We start from the raw sequence: 20,583 nt of genomic DNA, 5'->3' as shown, positions 1-20,583 counted from the left end.
ATCAACTTTAGTAATAGCTGGGAGTTACCATGGCTAGATAGTTAGCTGTAAGGCATAATACATGACGTGGTGTGCTGTTATCTGAAAATAATACTCAATGCACAGGGGGGTAATTAGCTAACGTTAGCCCTTCGCCAAGTTTGGTTTGCATGGAAAGTATAACGTTAGCTAACGTTAGCTACATAATGTTAGCTAGCAAGCTATAAAAAGAAAACAGTTTAATGTGACTGATCTAGTAAGCTAGAATCAGAATATTCTACCCATAAATAGCAAATATAAATAACTTGACGGTCATACTAAACCATTTGTTTTGACAGGAGCTAACTAATGTTAGCTAGTTAGCCAGCTAGCACCGGTGATTTCGGTCAACTAACATTAGCTCTTCTGACATTCATCCATTACCAAATCTAGCCATGTTGGCTGTTTTACCTTTTTGGCTGTTGCTGAATACCCAGTGGTGGTCCAGGGATTGTTTAGGACACCTCCCGCTTTGTCAAACAACAGACATCTCCAGCAAAATAATTGTCCTCGCTTAGCCGAACCAGTTAGCCATTCTGTCCTCTTGTAATTGTCGACATTAAAAGAACGTTGTCCACCCTTATTCCCGGTGTTGTGCCGAATTCGGACTCCCTGCCAGAATCCCCCCCCCCCCCTCGGATGAACGTGCATACTCTATCAGCCTACCCAGCATGTACGTACTTTGTTAGAACTCAACTCGTTATTGGCGCATACAATCTATCAGATTTCTGTCATAAAACGATAAAGCGGACAGAAATACGAGAACGTTTTGATTATATTTAAAAGGCTTTGACATTGTAAAACGAAGGAACACCCACACGATATATGCTACCTGTATCCAGAGCAGCATTAGGTGCTGTGTATGCTTTTCATTCATTTAAGACACATTTATTGCATCTTGCAATTGCATATCGTGGGTGTTCCTATGACTTGTATTCTGCTTACAGCTTCGAAACTCCACTTACTTCGTTTTACAATGTTACATATAATCAAAACGTTCCCGTATTTCTGTCCGCTTTATCATTTTATGACAGCAATCTATGCGCCAATAATAACGAGTTGAGTTCTAACAAAGTACGTATTACATGCTGGGTAGGCTGATAGAGTATGCACGTTCATCCGAGGGGGGGGTCGGATTCTGGCAGGGAGTCCGAATTCGGCACAACACCGGCTCTTGCCTGAACAATGCACAGTTGTGGTGTCGGTCTTTAATTTGTAATTGTTGTTAAAAAAAATATTTTGTGAAATCATTTACTAAGAGATACTCAACGAGATCTCCATCACCTTCCATTGTTTTGTTGTTGAATGTTCAACTGGCTAGCTATAACTTGAAGTAGAACGAGGCGATGACATTTTGCTTTTAATGTGATTTGATTGGTCTTGCACTGCTGGCAGCCACATCTTAGTGAAATCCTCAGGTCACCGGGCTGGTGGGCCGTTAAGACCAACCCCATTGAATTAAGCTTGAATCTTATTGGCTAATAATTTTTTTACTATGTTTTGTAAATGGATGCCAAACACATTGGCATCCAAGCCTTCAATGTCAATAAAAATAATGCTACCAGAGAAGAGAAGTGTACCTGCCTGCAGCCAGTCAGTGCAGTGTTATAGAGTGGGCGCAGTTTCGCTCGTTCGGTCTATCTATCTATCTATCTATCTATCTATCTATCTATCTATCTATCTATCTATCTATCTATCTATCTATCCATCTCCTGTATCTCACCCATGGAAATAAGTCTTTGCCATTAGTATGACGTGCCCAGTCAGTGTATCTAATGTAATTAATTAAATGTAATTAAATTAAATCAAATTAATCTGTCTCCCAGGACTTTGTGTTTGGTCTGTCGATCATCCTGAGAGGGACCATTAACGACCGGCTGAACTGGGCCTTCAACCTCTACGACCTGAACAAGGATGGCTGCATCACCAAAGAGGTAATGAGATCAAACACAAACCACTGCACTGTCCCCACGCTGCGGCAGAACAGCACCACAAGGGGTGAAAGGAGAGACACGAATAGAACGACCAATAGAAAGGCGCCAGAAACGGGTAAGAAGCGTAAACACGAGCGCAAGTTCGCAACAGCTGCAACCTTTTCTGCGATAGGCCACTTTGTTTGTTTGTTTGTTTATTAACACAGTTAAACAGAAGTAAAAACAATACATAATAAGTTATAACGATTGTGAAGGAGAAGTTAGAAGCCTAGAGGCTTATCAAGAACGTCCCCTGTTTTATAAAATCAAACATACAAAAATACAAAAATATGCATATTATAAAATACCAGAATACATTAAAAGATTTGTGTTAATACAAACATACATACACACGGTACATACATGCATATACTGTGTACATAATAATATACGGGTAAGAAGCGTAAACACGAGCGCAAGTTCGCAACAGCTGCAACCTTTTCTGCGATAGGCCACTCCCATTGTCACGCCCCCCTTTTAGCGTGTTTTGTGTTTGACATGAACACACACACACACTTGACCTCTGTGCCCAATTTCAGCCTCCTTTGGGCGAAACCAGTGGCCGCTAGAGGGTGGGGGGATTTTTGTGGACCGACAGAGTGACCTATAGAGTTGCTGGTCGCAGCTCAAAAGAAAGTAAATATGAACATTGGCCAACTTGTATGATAATCTGTATGTGTATGGATATAAGTATATGGATACATGTATACAATTATATGGATATCTACATTTACTGTATACAATCTAGCAGTATGTACAAGATGTATGTATTTAGGTTGGTGCAAAAAGATTGTTATTGCAAGTTAGTGTGTGAAAGTAGTACTTTTGTCTGAGTAGTGCAGAAATGACCAGAGGTGATGCTGTGTGTGTGGTGTGCATGTGTAGTATGAGCATGCACACACATAAACACACATGTATGTATGCACACTTAATTCAAACACTAATCTCTCCATTTTGCACAAACGCACACTCAAGAGTAAATAAATATATAAAAACATTGAAAAACTCAAGGGAAGCAACAGTTGTGATTGGAGGATCGATAAAGAGGTTTTGAGATAGGTCCATTGCCCACTGGAATCAAGCAGGAGAAGTGAACATGTGTTTAACACAATGGAGGCCAAACTCGAGATAAGTCGGTTAACTCGCCAGCGGTTGGGCGCCAGACCCGAGATTTCAAGAGTTGAGATTGCAAAGGTCCAATACCGCCACCTGGTGGGTTATGGCCTGTATTGCAAACAATTATAAATGTTTCAAAATTGAACGATAGATACTCTATGTCAAATGGGCAATAGTATTATATCCATAGCTATGATATATAATATAGTTTGAGCCCTGCAAACACCGCCATGTATTCCTATACTTTAAAGCGGTGGCCTTCTTACCACACGGTACACAGCGCCATCTGGTTAATAGTGAGCATGTGTTTAATAGTGAACATGTGTTTAATAGTGAGTATGTGTGTTTAATAGTGCACATGTGTGTGTTTAATAGTGAACATGTGTTTAATAGTAAACGTGTGTGTTTAATAGTGAACATGTGTTTAATAGTGAGTATGTGTGTTTAATAGTGCACATGTGTGTGTTTAATAGTGAACATGTGTGAACATGTGTGTGTTTAATAGTGAACATTTTCACCATGGCATTCATAATTCATCCAGCCAACCTCCGGACTCCAGCGGGACCCTGTATGAGATTGCAACGCCTCAATACCGCTGCCTGGTGGATGGTCGGGCGAGTTACACTCTCGCCAAAACCGGAAGTGCCGATCGGTGCGTCGAGGAAATCCCTCCGGCAGTCACATCTTGTTACGGGACTCCAGACAAACACTATAGTGCATTTGGATCGCTTTCTAAACGTAATAATCTATATGATTTCGGCGTTTATTGCACCATACAAACCGGAAATGGATGTAGGGGATCGGCATCAAATAATTGGGATCTTTCTCCTCCAGTCTCATCGGCGAATGGTAAGAGGACACTAACGTTATTTTCAGCCTGATTGTTTATTCATTTCACTGCAAACCATCTGATCAATATATCAACCCATACTAAATAAAGCCGTTACTGACGATCAAGGAATTATAAACGACCCCCCCCCCTTTCCTTCACGCATGATGAAGCATAATGTATACCGATCATATACATTTGAATTTTTTAATATAGCGTGTATAGGAAAGAAACGCCAAACGATAAAATATCATATGCGTCAGGGCCTATAACTCTCGTTTTTGGAATTACTGCTATACTGTCTAAAACATACTTATATTCTAGACGGTATTAACACAACAATGTATGAATGAAAAAATATAGCGTTCCCACATCCTGAACAATAGATAATCGATGTTGAATGGGCCATAGTAATGTCAATATAGCAATCAAATTAAAAAAGTTATAGCCCTGCAAAGAAGGTAAACATCTCCATAGGCTTTCAACGGTGGCAGACTGGGTATATTGATGGATATAACCCATGTCGCCCAATGTGTTAATAGTGAACATGTGTGTGTTTAATAGTGAACATGTGTGTTTAATAGTGAACATGTGTGTTTAATAGTGAACATGTGTGTTTAATAGTGAACATGTGTGTTTAATAGTGAACGTGTGTGTGTTTAATAGTGAACATGTGTGTTTAATAGTGAACATGTGTGTGTTTAATAGTGAACATGTGTGTTTAATAGTGAACATTTGCATGTTTAATAGTGAACATGTATGTTTAATAGTGAGCATGTGTGTTTAACACTTTAACTGCCGAAGGTTAAATTCATGATATACCATCCCTTGCCAGCTCTATTTGTCTATGGAGAAGTTCCCCTTCTTTGCAGGGCTATAACTTTTTAAATTCTATTGCTAGATTGCCATTATTAGGGCCCATTCAATGTCCTATATGTATTGTTCAGGGTGTATGAACGTTAAACTTTTTCATTCACATATTCATACTAAAATATGATCTAAAGTATAAGTATGTTTTCATCTCTTTCTGCAGCTTTCTCCAGAACGTGATTTATAGCCCCAAATGCATTATATTGATGATCAAATACAGTTTGGTAGCGATCGGTGCCAGATGAAAAATTTCAAATGGACGTGCTTCTAGAAGTTTCTACGTATCATCTGATGATGACCGGATGGGCGAGGGATCGTTTATAATTCCGTGGGCAACGTTATACCATTCAGCTAATGTGGGTCAAATGTTCATCATAGCAGTTAGTGTCGAACACGGTAATACTACACGCTAAAACTCACCCCAGTCTCCGCGGGCCGTTGGGCGATCAGCGTGGGGTAGACAGTTTTCCATTATGGGATGTCGAAATACCCGGTCCATTTCCAGGTTGTATAATAGTATATACGTCCAAATAACGTTGTTTATTGAGTTAGGGCGAGCGATCTATTATCGAGTGTTTCAAGATGGAGTCGCGGGAGCTATAGAGAGTGGCCGGAAGTAATATGGGTGATCAGCACTTCATCCACATGACTTCCTGTTTGGCGCTTCTGCCGATCGGCCACCAGATGGCGCTCTTGAACCGCTAGAGGGTTGAGAGGAGGCCAGCACTGTGTCTCAGGGCTGCGGAGGAAAATTATGATTTCGATCACAGATTTTTGAAATATTGATATTAAAGACGAGTTAGGGCGTCCTCTGCAACTTTAGCATGGCTAGGAAAGACGCCTAAACACGTTTTCGGCACTTAAAGTGTTAATAGTGAACATGTGTGTTTAATAGTGACAATGTGCATGTTTAATAGTGAACATGTGTGTTTAATAGTGAACATGTGTGTTAGTGAACATGTGTGTTTAATAGTGAACATGTGTGTTTAATAGTGAACATTTGCATGTTTAATAGTGAACATGTATGTTTAATAGTGAGCATGTGTGTTTAACACTTTAACTGCAGAAGGTTAAATTCATGATATACCATCCCTTGCCAGCTCTATTTGTCTATGGAGAAGTTCCCCTTCTTTGCAGGGCTATAACTTTTTAAATTCTATTGCTAGATTGCCATTATTAGGGCCCATTCAATGTCCTATATGTATTGTTCAGGGTGTATGAACGTTAAACTTTTTCATTCACATATTCATACTAAAATATGATCTAAAGTATAAGTATGTTTTCATCTCTTTCTGCAGCTTTCTCCAGAACGTGATTTATAGCCCCAAATGCATTATATTGATGATCAAATACAGTTTGGTAGCGATCGGTGCCAGATGAAAAATTTCAAATGGACGTGCTTCTAGAAGTTTCTACGTATCATCTGATGATGACCGGATGGGCGAGGGATCGTTTATAATTCCGTGGGCAACGTTATACCATTCAGCTAATGTGGGTCAAATGTTCATCATAGCAGTTAGTGTCGAACACGGTAATACTACACGCTAAAACTCACCCCAGTCTCCGCGGGCCATTGGGCGATCAGCGTGGGGTAGACAGTTTTCCATTATGGGATGTCGAAATACCCGGTCCATTTCCAGGTTGTATAATAGTATATACGTCCAAATAACGTTGTTTATTGAGTTAGGGCGAGCGATCTATTATCGAGTGTTTCAAGATGGAGTCGCGGGAGCTATAGAGAGTGGCCGGAAGTAATATGGGTGATCAGCACTTCATCCACATGACTTCCTGTTTGGCGCTTCTGCCGATCGGCCACCAGATGAACCGCTAGAGGGTTGAGAGGAGGCCAGCACTGTGTCTCAGGGCTGCGGAGGAAAAATATGATTTCGATCACAGATTTTTGAAATATTGATATTAAAGACGGGTTAGGGCGTCCTCTGCAACTTTAGCATGGCTAGGAAAGACGCCTAAACACGTTTTCGGCACTTAAAGTGTTAATAGTGAACATGTGTGTTTAATAGTGAACATGTGTTAGTGAACATGTGTGTTTAATAGTGAACATGTGTGTTTAATAGTGAACATGTGTGTGTTTAATAGTGAACATGTGCATGTTTAATAGTGAACATGTATTGTTGTAGCCAATTTAATGATTTTCTGCCGTTATGTTATTGTATGAAGGCACCGTGTCACCATGAAAGTGTTGACCAATAAGACTGAACAAAATGGGTCTTAAACAAGACTCCAAATGCTCCCTATGTACAAATGGGGATGAAGGGACATTTATGCACATGTACTGGGACTGCCCACCAGTTAAGATATTTTGGAAAGAAGTGACCCAGCAATTAGCAAATCTCTTAACTCTGGATATACCTGTACACCCCTCTGTATTACTGCTGAATGATGTCTTTGAGCATGCAGTACCTCCACAGCTAAAGAGATTGGTTTTATCCGGTATCACAGTGGCTAAAAAGCTGATCGCATCACGATGGTTTCAACCGGAAAAAATGTGCCGGAAGGTCTGGACTCTTACATATCTCGATGTGATTTATCAAGAAATATCTACAGCAAGAATTTTGGGTCTCAATGAATCCAAAATGACAATGTGGTTAGAAGTGGTGGAGAGAATAAAAGCTAGCATATAATGGTAGTGTCTGGTTAGGAACAAGTTATAATGGTTGGATTATCCGGGATGGGGGGGGGGTACGAGCTGGAGCATATGTGTGTAGGTTTTTAGATAACAGGTATTAGGGGTATATCCTGTATAAGACATTTGACTAAATGGTAATTTCATTGGATATGCACTGTTAATTAATGCTTGTATATCTTATCGTGTGTTGTCATGTTTGTTTATATGTTTGTTTAAAAAATAATTTAAAAATAAAATATAAAAAAAAGAAAGTGTTGACCAATTAGCAGGCAGTGGGCACAGGAGGCGGGGCTCATGTGCGCTCAGGTGCAGTCTATATGTATGTGTTCACAGGTGTGCAGCGGCAGGGAATTGGGTAATTATCACAGGGAAGCCACACTATCTTTTTACCGTGCTCGTTTGTTTAGTTTTCAGTTATATTGAGTCACTTTTTGGGTTTACTTTTTAGCAACTATCCTGTGTTTAAAGTCCAGTTTAAACACAGAGTTTACAGTACGCTTATATTTGTCCACACTGCAAGTAAGAATAAAAACTCTCAAAAGTACTCAAGGAGAAGACATCTTTTTATTATCAACAAGCCTCACGCGTTGGAAAGAGCTTCACCCAGTATTCCCTCACTGGCATCTTTTCTTGTTAGGTTGCCCTTACACAAGTAAAAAGATAAGCTTCTAAACAAGACTGTTTTCGAAGACAGACAGATACGGAAGGAGTCAAGGAACAGCGCCCCTTTCATTGACGTTTCTGCCGATTCAACCACGACATCAACATGCACGCAGCACAACGCGGAACAACACATCAAAGAAGCTACGGTGAGATGGATTCATGAATGAATGGAATAAATTTGTGGAAGGAGTGGCCTCGCGCAACTGGATATAGGCAAATCCTATCAAGAATTCTAAGTAAAACCTCCGCCTATTGCTTGACATTGTAAACATGAGTAGCGTGGGAAATCAGGAAATTAACGTTGAAATGGATGCAGCTGTCAATCAAGATGAAACAGAAAATGAACTTGGCAAACGGCTTTCTAAGCCCACATTTAAAGCTTTGGAAACAAAGATCATGTTGTTGCATAAAGAAAGGAACTTTGGACTGAAACAATTGTGTAAAATGGCTAAAGAGTTGGATCACATGATGGGCTCAAATGAAAATATTACCGTCATGCAAATTAAGCACGACACACTGTGGAAATTGCTTGGTGAAACTACACGGTTGCATGAATCACTAAAACTTTTATTGCCCGACGACGAAATGTCTAAACAAACAAAATGGTTTCAAGGTCACATGCACAATGTTAATCAAATCATTGACAAAATGGAGAAATGGGTGTGTGCTAACAGGGAGCAGTGCACGCCCACACAAGTTGATGACAATTCAGTGGTGTGCCCAATGCAACTGAGGTTGTGGTTGACCCAAAGTACAATGCTGTGTCGAGTACAAATGAGGTTCTGAATAACAACGGTTCAAATAACAATGCTGTGTCATATACAAACGAGGTTCTTGCTAATGACGGTTAAAATTTCAACTTTGTGTCAAATGGAAATGAGGTGGATAGTATTGACTATTGGGTCAGATGACAGTGTTTCCAATACGGGTAACTCAAGGGTGTCACGTGGTAGTTCTACCAGACACTCAATGTCATCAAACATTTCTGCATCCATCTTGGCACAGGCCGAGGTGGCGGCACTCGTGGTATTGGAAATGGCTTTAAAAGAAAGTCATGAACTGGAAGCCCAGGAGGTACAATTAAAGGCACAAATGGAAGCCCAGCAAGCACAATTAAAAGCACAAATGGAAGCCCAGGAGGCACAAATAAGAAAAAAAACGGCAATTGCTTCAAATACAAAGTCAAATTGCTGCTCAGACAGCTAAGGTGACTGTTCTCAGGAACAGAGGGTCTGACATTGAAAGCAGAGTTACAGATGGAATGAACTCTTATGCGTCAAAAGAAAAGGCTGCTCTCAACCCCTCTGCTGTACAATTAATTCCATCACTGTCAGACTGTCATGTCAACTATCCACCAACAGGAGGCAGCAAACCTGCAAGACCAACTCAATCACACCAAAAGCCATACAATCAGCTCAGTACGGTCGCCACCCGGCACAAGGAAATCATTTCTCAAGGAACCAAAACAAAACCAAGTGCTCCAACTCTCACTGCAAGCATGCCACAAAGATCTCAACACCTACCTCATGCTGTATATTCACCGCAGCAACCCATTCAAAGCAGTGAGGATCAAGGCAATATCTTCACGATCATGCAGAAGCAAAATGACATTACAGCATTACTTGTGCAACAGCAAGTTCCCTTATCACTACCCCCCAGGGATATACCAATCTTTGATGGAAACCCTTTTGAGTACAACACATTCATTAGAGCCTTTGAACATGGAGTGGAAGGAAAGGCTGCTAACAGTGTGGACTGCTTGTACTACCTGGAGCAGTACAATAGAGGGCAACCTAAAGAGCTGGTAAAGAGCTGTCAACATATGCCATCTGACAGGGGGTACCAAAAGGCTAGAACGCTTCTGCATGAACGTTTTGGAAATGAGCAGAAAATAGCCACTGCATATATGGAGAGAGCGTTTGGATGGGTACCTGTAAAATCAGAGGATATCAAGGCCTTACAAGCTTTTTCGTTATTTTTACGCATCTGCTGTAATGCCATGGAAGACATCAGCTACATGTCTGAGATGAACATGCCATCAAACCTACGGGCAATAATCATGAAGCTACCTTACAAACTCAGAGACAGATGGAGAAACATTGCTTTTGAATACCAGGAGAGACACCATCGTCAAGCAGGTTTCAGTGAAGTTGTCACCTTCATTGAAAGACAAGTGTCTATTGCATCTGACCCACTGTACGGGGACATTCTAGACACTGTTGTCTCAATGTCAAAGTTGAAGATTGGAAACAAAACTTCACAAGGACGCCTGCAGGAGAGAGGAAGCAGTTTTGCTACATCTATGTCACCTGTTGAGTTTGACAATCAAGAGGAGAGAGACAAACCAATAAGAGAATCCTGCCTGCTATGTGAAGAGGGCCACAGTTTGGAAACATGTTCTAAGATGGAGAGGAAGCGGCATGGTGAAAAAATAGATTTTCTAAAAAGAAAGGGTGCTTGCTTTGGATGTCTATATGTTGGGCACATAAGTTCACAATGCCATAGTAGGCTGTTTTGTAAAATATGTAACCTAAGACATCCTACCATTCTCCATATTCATGAAAGGGAATGGAAAGAACTAAGATCACGACAAAATGACACGAGATGAAAACAGAATGAGTCAAGTCACCATTCCCAAAACTTGTGGCCACATAGGGGCCGGAGCACAGAATTGCATCTTGTCTATTGTGCCTGTCAAGATCAAGGCAAAGAAAGGCAGCACAATCTTAGAAATGTATGCATTCTTAGATCCCGGCAGTTCATCCACTTTCTGCTCCGAGCAACTCATGAGGAAGCTCAACGTGACAGGAAGGAACACTAGATTCCTAATGAAAACGATGAACCAAGAAAACTTCGTCAACATCACGTCACGTCATCTCGGGACTAGAGGTTGCGGCACTAAACAGTGACACCTACATTGAGTTGCCTGATGTGTACACCCAACACAAGATGCCTGTGACTCGCGATAACATCCCACGACAGAAGGACTTGTATGCTTGGCCATACTTAAACACTGTGGAAATTCCTGCTATTGACGCTGACGTGGAGTTGTTAATTGGAACTAACACTCCAGACGCAATGGAGCCATGGGAGGTGATAAACAGCAGGGGTAAAGGACCTTACGCTGTTAAAACCCTGTTGGGATGGGTTGTTAACGGACCATTGAGAGAAGGCGGTGACAGTGGGATCGGCTGCCCCACAGTCACAGCCAACCGCATTTCCATTGCTCAGATAGAGGAATTGTTGATTGAACAATACAACCATGACTTCAATGAGAAATCAACAGCAGACAAGCCAGAAATGTCCATAGAAGACCTCAAGTTCATGCAGATTGTCAATACTTCAGCCGAACTAAAGAATGGACATTACTGCTTGCCATTGCCTTTTAGAGAGGACAACGTTGTCATGCCCAACAACCGCCACCTTGCTGAGCAAAGAGTCCTCTGCCTAAAAAAGAAATTAAACAAAAACCCTATCTTCAAAGAAGAATACACTAACTTTCTCAATAACGTCATAAGCAACGGCTATGCAGAGAGTGCCAGAGCACCAGTTGGAAGGAAAAGAGGGAAAGGTGTGGTATATCCCTCACCATAGGGTACACCATCCTAAAAAGAAAGACTTGAGAGTGGTTTTCGACTGTACAGCAAGCTACAAGGGAGTGTCACTCAACACCAAGCTACTCCAGGGACCCAACTTGACAAATTCCCTGCTTGGAGTTCTCACAAGGTTTCGCCTAAACTCTATAGCAGTTATGGCTGATGTAAAGGATATGTACCATCAAGTCCACGTGGCAAAACGGGACGTGGATTTCCTTCGCTTCCTCTGGTGGCCAGGAGGTGATCTAACACAGCCGCTCACTGAGTACAGAATGACTGTCCATCTGTTTGGTGCAGTATCATCGCCCAGCTGTGCTACAGTAGCTTTGCCCTTAGGAAAACGGCTGAAGACAACAAAGCAGACTTCCCAGTCCACATAACAGATACCATCCAGCACAACTTCTACGTGGATGACTGCCTGAAATCTGTGTCCTCAGAGGCAGAAGCCATATCTTTGGTTACAGACCTTACAGCTGTATGCCAGTTGGGAGGTTTCCAATTGTTGAAGTGGATGAGCAACAGCAGATCTGTGTTGGAAACCATTGATGTAGAAAAAAGAGCCAAGAACGTAAAGGAACTGGCCTTCGACAGGGACAGCCTTCCCGTCGAGAGAACCCTAGGACTGCAATGGTGTGCAGAAACTGACACCTTTAGGTTCAAAATGTCAGTTCAAGACAGACCATTCACAAGCCGAGGTCTTTTGTCTGTTGTCAGCTCAGTCTACGACCCTATTGGGTTTCTAGCACCCTTCACCTTACCTGCCAAGATGCTGCTGCAAACCCTCTGTAAAATGGACTACAGTTGGGATGAGCGTATTCCTCAAAAGTATCAGTTGCAATGGGTGGGGTGGCTAGAGGATTTAAAAAGACTCAGCACCTTTAGTGTGCCAAGATGCTTTCAACCCAAATACTTTGGACAGTTCACAGGTGCCAGACTACACCACTTCTCTGACGCCAGCGAGAATGGCTACGGCACAGTTTCATACTTGAGGCTGCAAAACAATAATGAGAAGGTCCATCTGTCTTTTGTTCTAGGAAAAGCACGGGTTGCTCCTCTAAAGAGTGTGACAATTCCAAGGATGGAACTGACAGCTGCTGTACTGGCGGCAAGAGTTGACAAGCTCCTGATATCAGAGTTACAACTGGAGCTGGAAAACTCGACCTTCTGGACAGACAGCACAACAGTGTTAAAATACATCAGGAATGAAACAAAGCGCTTTTACACCTTTGTTGCTAATAGGATTGCTGCTATCAGAGAAGCTACTGATATCTCACAATGGAGGTACGTTGACACAAAGCGGAACCCAGCAGACGAGGCCTCCCGCGGGGTGAAAGTTGAACACATTCTCACCTGCAGTAGATGGATCCACGGCCCGGAGTTCCTTTTCAAAAGTGAGGAAGAATGGCCTCTTAACATTATGGATTCAAGTTCCGTCAACAGCGATGACCCAGAGGTCAGAGGAGAGGCCTCAGTTAATGCTGTCATCATCAACAATGCACCAGAAGCAACAAATCAGCTGATAACTTACTTCTCCTCATGGAAAAGACTTAAGACCTCAGTTGCGTGGTTTCTCCAGCTGAGGAAGACGCTGCAGGTGCTGCGTCAAAGGAGAAAAGAAATACAAGCTGCTCTGTCCAGCACAGAGTTTGACATAACTCACAAGAAAATAGTGGAAGAGGACATGAAGAGTTTCAGAGCCACAATGGGTGGTCACACCTTATGTCCTGAAGACATCGACACAGCGGAAAGAGCCATCATTCAATACTGTCAAATGGACAAGTTTAGTGATGAAATCACTGCTTTAAAAGAAGGAACAAACTTGATCCAGTACTGGATCACAGGCTTTTGAGAGTGGGAGGAAGACTTAGCAAAGGAGCAATGCCCGATGATATAAAACATCCAGTCATTCTTGCTAAAGGTCAACACATCACCACTCTCATCTTACGCCACGTGCATGAACAGCTGGGACACTGTGGAAGGAACCACCTGCTTTCGGGACTTCGCAGACGGTACTGGATCACCAAAGCAAATGCGGCTGCCAGAAAAGTACTCAACTCCTGCGTTGTCTGTCGACGAAACAGAGGAAAGCTGGGTGAGCAAAAGATGGCAGACTTACCAAAGGAAAGGTTGCAAGCTGACCTTCCACCGTTCACAAATGTCGGCATAGACTATTTTGGACCATTTGAGGTGAAGAGAGGCCGTAGCCTCATCAAACGATATGGAGTTATTTTTACATGCATGGCCAGCCGGGCAGTCCATTTGGAAATGGCCTACTCATTGGACACCAGTTCTTGCATTAACGCCATACGCAGATTCATTTCTAGAAGAGGCCAAGTGTCACACATTAAGTCCGACAACGGAACCAACTTTGTTGGGGCAGAACGTGAGCTGAGAGAAGCTCTAACTCACCTAAACCAGGAGAAAATATCAAACTCACTACTTCATCTTGGAGTAAAGTGGAGTTTCAACACTCCAGCTGCATCTCATCATGGAGGAGTGTGGGAAAGGGTCATTCGCATGGTCAGGAAGGTGCTGACTTCCGTTCTTCATCAACAACATCTGGATGACGAAGGATTGCAAACATTCCTGTGTGAAGTGGAGGCCATATTGAACGACCGTCCCATTACAAAAACCTCAGAGGATCCAAATGACCTTGAACCTTTGACTCCGAATCACATTCTCCTGTTAAAGGGCAAACCTTCCCTACCACCAGGGCTCTTCAGCAAAATTGACTCTTATTCTAAACGTCGATGGAGGCAAGTTCAATTCCTCTCCAACCTCTTTTGGCACAGGTGGATTCGAGAATATGTACCACTGTTGCAGGAGAGACAACGGTGGACAAAGGACAAGAGGAACTTTGTCGCAGGGGACATCATCATGATTGCGGACTCTAATGCCCCTCGTGGATCCTGGCTGTTGGGCAAGGTACTGCAGACCTTTCCTGACAGACATGGACTTGTGCGATCTGTGAAAGTTCAGACCAAGTATAACATTCTGGAGCGACCGATCACCAAGATCGGTCTTCTTTTGGAAGCTGACTAGATTAATATCCATTTTCCTTTGGACATAGGAGACGTTTCCATGGTATCGGACTCTAACGCGCCTCATGGATCCTGTCAGACATGGACTTGTGCAGTGTGAATGTTTGGATCAAGTACACTGTCCTGGAGCAAACCATCATAAAGACCTATTTTCTATTGGACGCTGAAGAGACTGAAGCCAATTTTCTATTACTGGGGTTACCAACCCTACTGGATTACATGAACTTTATGAACTACATGAACTTTGAACTATCACCAAGGTCTGTCTTCTTTTGGAAGCTAATTAGATTAGTATCTGTTTTCCTTCGGACTGCATGAACTTTGGACATTACGAATTAAATATCAACGTGGACTACGCACTTGGCTACAATCACTTGCATGCATTGAATTGTTACATGTTTATATAGTATCAATTGGGGGCTGATGTTGTAGCCAATTTAATGATTTTCTGCCGTTATGTTATTGTATGAAGGCACCGTGTCACCATGAAAGTGTTGACCAATTAGCAGGCAGTGGGCACAGGAGGCGGGGCTCATGTGCGCTCAGGTGCAGTCTATATGTATGTGTTCACAGGTGTGCAGCGGCAGGGAATTGGGTAATTATCACAGGGAAGCCACACTATCTTTTTACCGTGCTCGTTTGTTTTGTTTTCAGTTATATTGAGTCACTTTTTGGGTTTACTTTGTAGCAACTATCCTGTGTTTAAAGTCCAGTTTAAACACAGAGTTTACAGTACGCTTATATTTGTCCACACTGCAAGTAAGAATAAAAACTCTCAAAAGTACTCAAGGAGAAGACATCTTTTTATTATCAACAAGCCTCACGCGTTGGAAAGAGCTTCACCCAGTATTCCCTCACTGGCATCTTTTCTTGTTAGGTTGCCCTTACACAAATGTTTAATAGTGAGCATGTGTTTAATAGTGAACAGGTGTGTTTAATAGTGACCATGTGTGTGTAATAGTGAACATGTGTGTTTAATAGTGAACATGTGTGTGTGTGATAGTGAACATGTGTGTTTAATAGTGCACATGTGTGTGTTTAATAGTGAACATGTGTGTGTTTAATAGTGACGGTTTATTTCCGTTTTATACCATTTTGAAAAACGCTTGTTTCTTGAAACTTCCAAAAGATTTCAGAAGATTCTGTGATAAACGCCCTTTACTGTAATACACAAAACACGTAATTTTTCGGCATATTTATGAATAGTTTTCAAATAAACGCTAGATTATCGATAGTATATGTGTACTTATGCATGCTATAGAAGCGGGCTGAAAAATCGATTATCTTATTTCCTGATCGCACACACACACATACACACATATGGCACACGCTGATATATAAGTGAAAGTAGCTCTGATTATCCCAATACTGGTAAAATAGATTCCTTACCTCAGATCAGATGTTCTCCAAAAGGATTATTCCAATTCCTGATCGCCATTCCAAATATCGATTGCGTTTATTGATCCAACGCTGGGTACTGGAAATATGTATTCCACGCTGTTCTGGGGCTCCACAATGAGTCAGATCGGCTCGGGTTACTTGCCTGAGAAGTAAAATGTGGATTCCGGAGTCCATTCCAATGCGTGCATTACCATCCGGGATACGATAGGGGGCGGTATTTTCCCTATTAGAGTTCAGACAGATCCCCACTGGTAACGTGAGGCTAGATTGATGAAATATGAATGGAAATCGCTAATAAAAAGAATAACGATTAAAAAACAGCATATCTCGTTCCTGGCACTCAACGGTTGGCATGAAATAACGAGATATCTCGTCCGTGGCACTCAAAGTGTTAAGAGTCAGACATGTGTAATACACGCTACACACACACTACACAGACATGTGGGACGGGAGCATGTAAGGAAACAGCATGTTAGTCTGGTGTCTCTCTCTTTCATACACACACACACAGCGGAATCTGCTCTTATGTCTTATCATGTGCCACTCAGTCGTCCTGACTGTCCTGTCATCCTATAGCTGTCTGTTCTGAAGTTCTGTATCGTAACGGCTCTCGCTCGGCATCACTCACGCACTGCACCTCGCTTGTGCATGCGCACTGAATAAAATTCCACAAATGTACCTTTATCCCAATATTCGTCTGACCACACCCCTCATCAGCTTACCTTCATAAGCAGGTGTGTGGCCACCCGCTCGCCTCCTTCTTCGCTTTCACCACAAGGAAGTGCCTTGGAGAGATCCCCACTTGACGTGTTGCTAGTTGAAGAGAGTTGAGACGTGTTTACATTGTGCTTATATTTTTCTTCTCTCATAACTATTCAAAAGGAAAATCTAAGTCATAATGTCTACCTCGGAGAGTAGACCCACTCTTCACCAGCGGTTCTCCATTCCCGCCTCTGTCGTGCGCGCTGGTGCAGGGCTGCTGCCACTTTCATGGTTACCAGTAGTTTGCCTCTCCGAGGAGCCGGTGCATCGGTGCCGCCGCCCCGGCGGTGGCCTGATCCCGACTCTGGTTCCTCTGGTTCCGGGGAATCGTCCGTTCGTGAGCGGCCGGTTCCTTTGGTTCCGGAGGATTTGCGATGCTAACTTTTCGCGTCTGCCCATTCACGTCGCATGATGGTGTCCTGCAGGCGCGAACGGCCTGGGTTTGGGGAATTGCTGGAGCCCAGCGAGGATGCGTCGGTCTCTGCATGCCCGATGGAAACTGAGGATTACATGGAAGAGTCGGACGGATTCTTGTTTGAAGGCCCTGTGGAGGCGAGTATCCCTCCTGTCCAGGTAACACTGGAGGGGGGAGAAATGTCTCCTTGGGGCGCCTTGTTCGAGGATGTCGGGGAACCACCTCGGCCTCATCGGCAGGATGCCCTGCTATCAGCCACATCAGACTGTGGCTCCTCAACCGGTCGAAGCCTGCTGCATGTGAGGGATGTGGGTTCGGTGGAGGAAAGTCAGCAGGGGGAACTGCAGGCTTTGTTCCCCGAGCTCATGGCGGTAGCTGCCGCTGCAAACAGCGTGCCGCTGCCGAAGCCATTGCCTGCTCCTGCCCCGATGATCTTATAGGTCATCTCTGGCAGCGTCGCCCGGTGAGAGGGGTGGACGTTGTCTACCCATTTTTCCCCTCGATGGGGGCCTATGTTCGTCGGGGCCAGGTGGTGTCTCACATCATGGGACTTACCCCCGCCTACGTACCAGTTACGCGGGTGGCGGGGTTGGTCAAAGGTATGAGAGAGGGCGTGCCACGGCTTGATAGGCCGATGGCCGCTCTCCTCTGTCCGGATGTGGTGTGGGAGCCGTTATGCAAGCCGGTTCTCCAAGGAAAATCGGCTAGGCGATTGGCATATTGGGGTGACCAGTCATTTATCGCTGGTACACAGTCGCTGGCTGCTGCTTCTAACATCGCGCAGCTGGTTAGATTTGTATCTGGGATAATGATTGGCGGCACGGATCTGACCGAGGTGCAACGCGATCAGATCACCCAGTCGGCAGGAGCTGTACTGCATCTTACCCAGGTGCAGGCCATAGCCTCTGGGAAAGTGCGCGCCCTGGCTACCCTGAACCAGCGCCACCTTTGGCTGGAGCAGGCTCGAGTGCCAGAGAAGAAGAGAGCCCCTCTTCTGACGGCCAACATCTCCGATGCTGGACTATTCGGGAAGGCCCTGTAGCTGATGACCTCAACGTGCAGAGAGATGGCAGAGGAGAGATCCGTTCTCCAACCCCATTTTCCGCCTCCCGTCCTTACCGGTGGAGTCAGAAGGCTTCCACGACGTCGAGCTCCCTCCGCCGTGCCTACCACTGCCTCCGCCGCCACTGCTGGCCCGTCCAAGAAGGCCAGGAGGAGAGACGGTGGTTCTGCTGCCGCCGGCCCATCCACGACCGAAGGAGAAGGTAGGGAACGACGAGACCAGCAGCCGATTACCTACCGTCCCTCCGGGGCTTCTCGGGGTGGCAAAACCCGAGCGGCTCGAGGCAGCAGACGCCGCTGAGATGTGACTTTTTCCCCCTGTGGTCCCCTCTATACCCTCCCCGGCCCTCATGATAATTGTGCCTAGAATAAATAAAAAGTCCCCTTAAAGGGGGACTATATTATTTGGCTAAACAAACTGTGTGTTTCTTCAACAATACATATGATGAGGTTGCGAAATGTGAATCTGCATTGTTTACATTGAGGGATGAGTTACGTTCGTGTTATGAGATTAAACAAGGTCTGCAAGCATACACTCAGTCATAGAAAGGTTCTATCTTGGGGAGCTCCAGTAGCTCACCACGTACCGCGAGTGCTATTTCAGCGCCGTGGACAACCGTGCTCGTCACGGATCTGGGGCTGAGCGAGTTCGAATCCCGGGCTGCAGCCGTGCCTTTCCCAGAGTGTCTTCCCCCCCTTCTGAACCCTTTCAGCCTGCTTCTGTCGGTCGAACTTGACCAAGTATAAAAATGCGATAAACGTATAAAAGAGCCAGGGAAATGGCCAAAGTTTAAAAAAAAGAAAGGTTCTATCTTAGCCTGACGCTCCACATGCAGGTAGAAGCTGGTTGTATGATCTGTTGCTTAAGCAAAGTAATGTTGATCCGCAACACTGTTGTGTTGGTTGCAGTAATACTCATATACACACGTTCCACGGCCTAGCCGTTATACTCTCTGTCAGTGTTTTTTCTATGTACAACATAGAAGGCGGGTGTAGGATTCACACACACACGACTTGGTTTTGTTATAAATCCTGTTCACAGTCTGTGGGTAGCGGGCATTGTATTAGCTTACGCTATACATTAGAGTTCTACCAAAGGTCTCAAAATGCTACAGTTGTTATTGTGTGTAGGGAAAAAGGGTTTTTTGTGAGGGGGTACCGAATAAACCCCTCCTTCCCACTTGATTAGTCAAGGGGATTTTTTCTCATTTCCTGTTGAGCCAGTCAGGGCCGAGCCGTTCAACGACTTGGCGGGGGAGGGGGGGGGGGGATGGGTTGTCCTGACACGGCTCCTATTACAAACAGGAGTCGTGTGCGGGGTTTCCCCCCGTCATAGCATATACGTTGCTATGACGACGGCTTCCGTGAGTTAGATCTTTACGTAAGATCTACGGGGACCCTGATGGAAACAAGACAAACGTCTTTCTCAGGTCTGCATCCCCTTAACAATTGTATGTATTGAGCCGTACTGTATTGTACCCATTCTGCAATCTGTTAAATAAAGTTTTCATTCATTCATTCATTCAGGTCTGTGGTGTTAAAGTGTCGGGTTAGAGTGTAGGGCTTACGGGTCTGCTACGCTCGATTTATGTGTAAAACTTGAGTCAGTTGGTCACGTGACTCACAGTTGACATGTCTTTTTCATACTACGACTCATGTGGGAAGGCTTTCTGGGACATTTCGGTCTATGCCCTCTAAATAAGGGGTGACTGGATGTAAAAATGTAAACAGTTTTTACTCCCGGCTGTGCAGCTTGGGTTTATGCTGTTGATGCTTCTTTCTTTGTTATTAGAAAGAGTTGGGGTTAGGATGCATCTCACCCCTCTTGTCGTTCCCCTGGGCGCCTTGGGGATTCAATGAAAGGTCTAAATAGCCTATTATTGATGTGGATATGCCCGACGCACACATAGTGCTAGCTCGGGATGTTCTGTTGGACATCAAGCAACTGACTGGCGCGCCTTGGTTGCCTGGGGTTAAAACAGCGTTTTTATAAAGCAACTGGGATGGGGGTTTTTTCCTCTTCCGACGACCTGTGTTGGTTGTCGACGGATTCTCGTTCATATCGGGGGATGATGACGGAATGGATCTGAACATACGTAGAAGGGTCTCACGCCCTGGGGGTGGGCCACCGGGCGCGGTTCGCACCGAACGTCTGGGTGGCGCCTTCTTTTCATGTTTAAGATCAACACG

The 20,583-nt window shown here is 44.0% G+C and overlaps 1 protein-coding gene across 6 annotated transcripts in view; it reads left to right on the top strand.

The window, feature by feature from the left end:
• Nucleotides 1–20,583, top strand: part of LOC311234015 (A-type potassium channel modulatory protein KCNIP2) — a gene marked incomplete at both ends in the record, with an annotated part of 932,082 nt that overhangs the window by 905,325 nt on the left and 6,174 nt on the right. For all 6 annotated transcript variants that reach the window (XM_084321098.1, XM_084321101.1, XM_084321100.1 and 3 more), the window contains one exon: nt 1,845–1,952. In XM_084321098.1, the coding sequence (XP_084177224.1) occupies nt 1,845–1,952 (108 nt within the window). The remainder of the gene's footprint in view (nt 1–1,844; nt 1,953–20,583) is intronic.

This window comes from Notolepis coatsorum (genome assembly GCF_963971535.1).
Source record: "Notolepis coatsorum genome assembly, chromosome: 9".
In the NCBI taxonomy this organism is placed as follows: domain Eukaryota; kingdom Metazoa; phylum Chordata; class Actinopteri; order Aulopiformes; family Paralepididae; genus Notolepis; species Notolepis coatsorum.
This window is presented reverse-complemented; position numbering and strand designations above follow the sequence as displayed.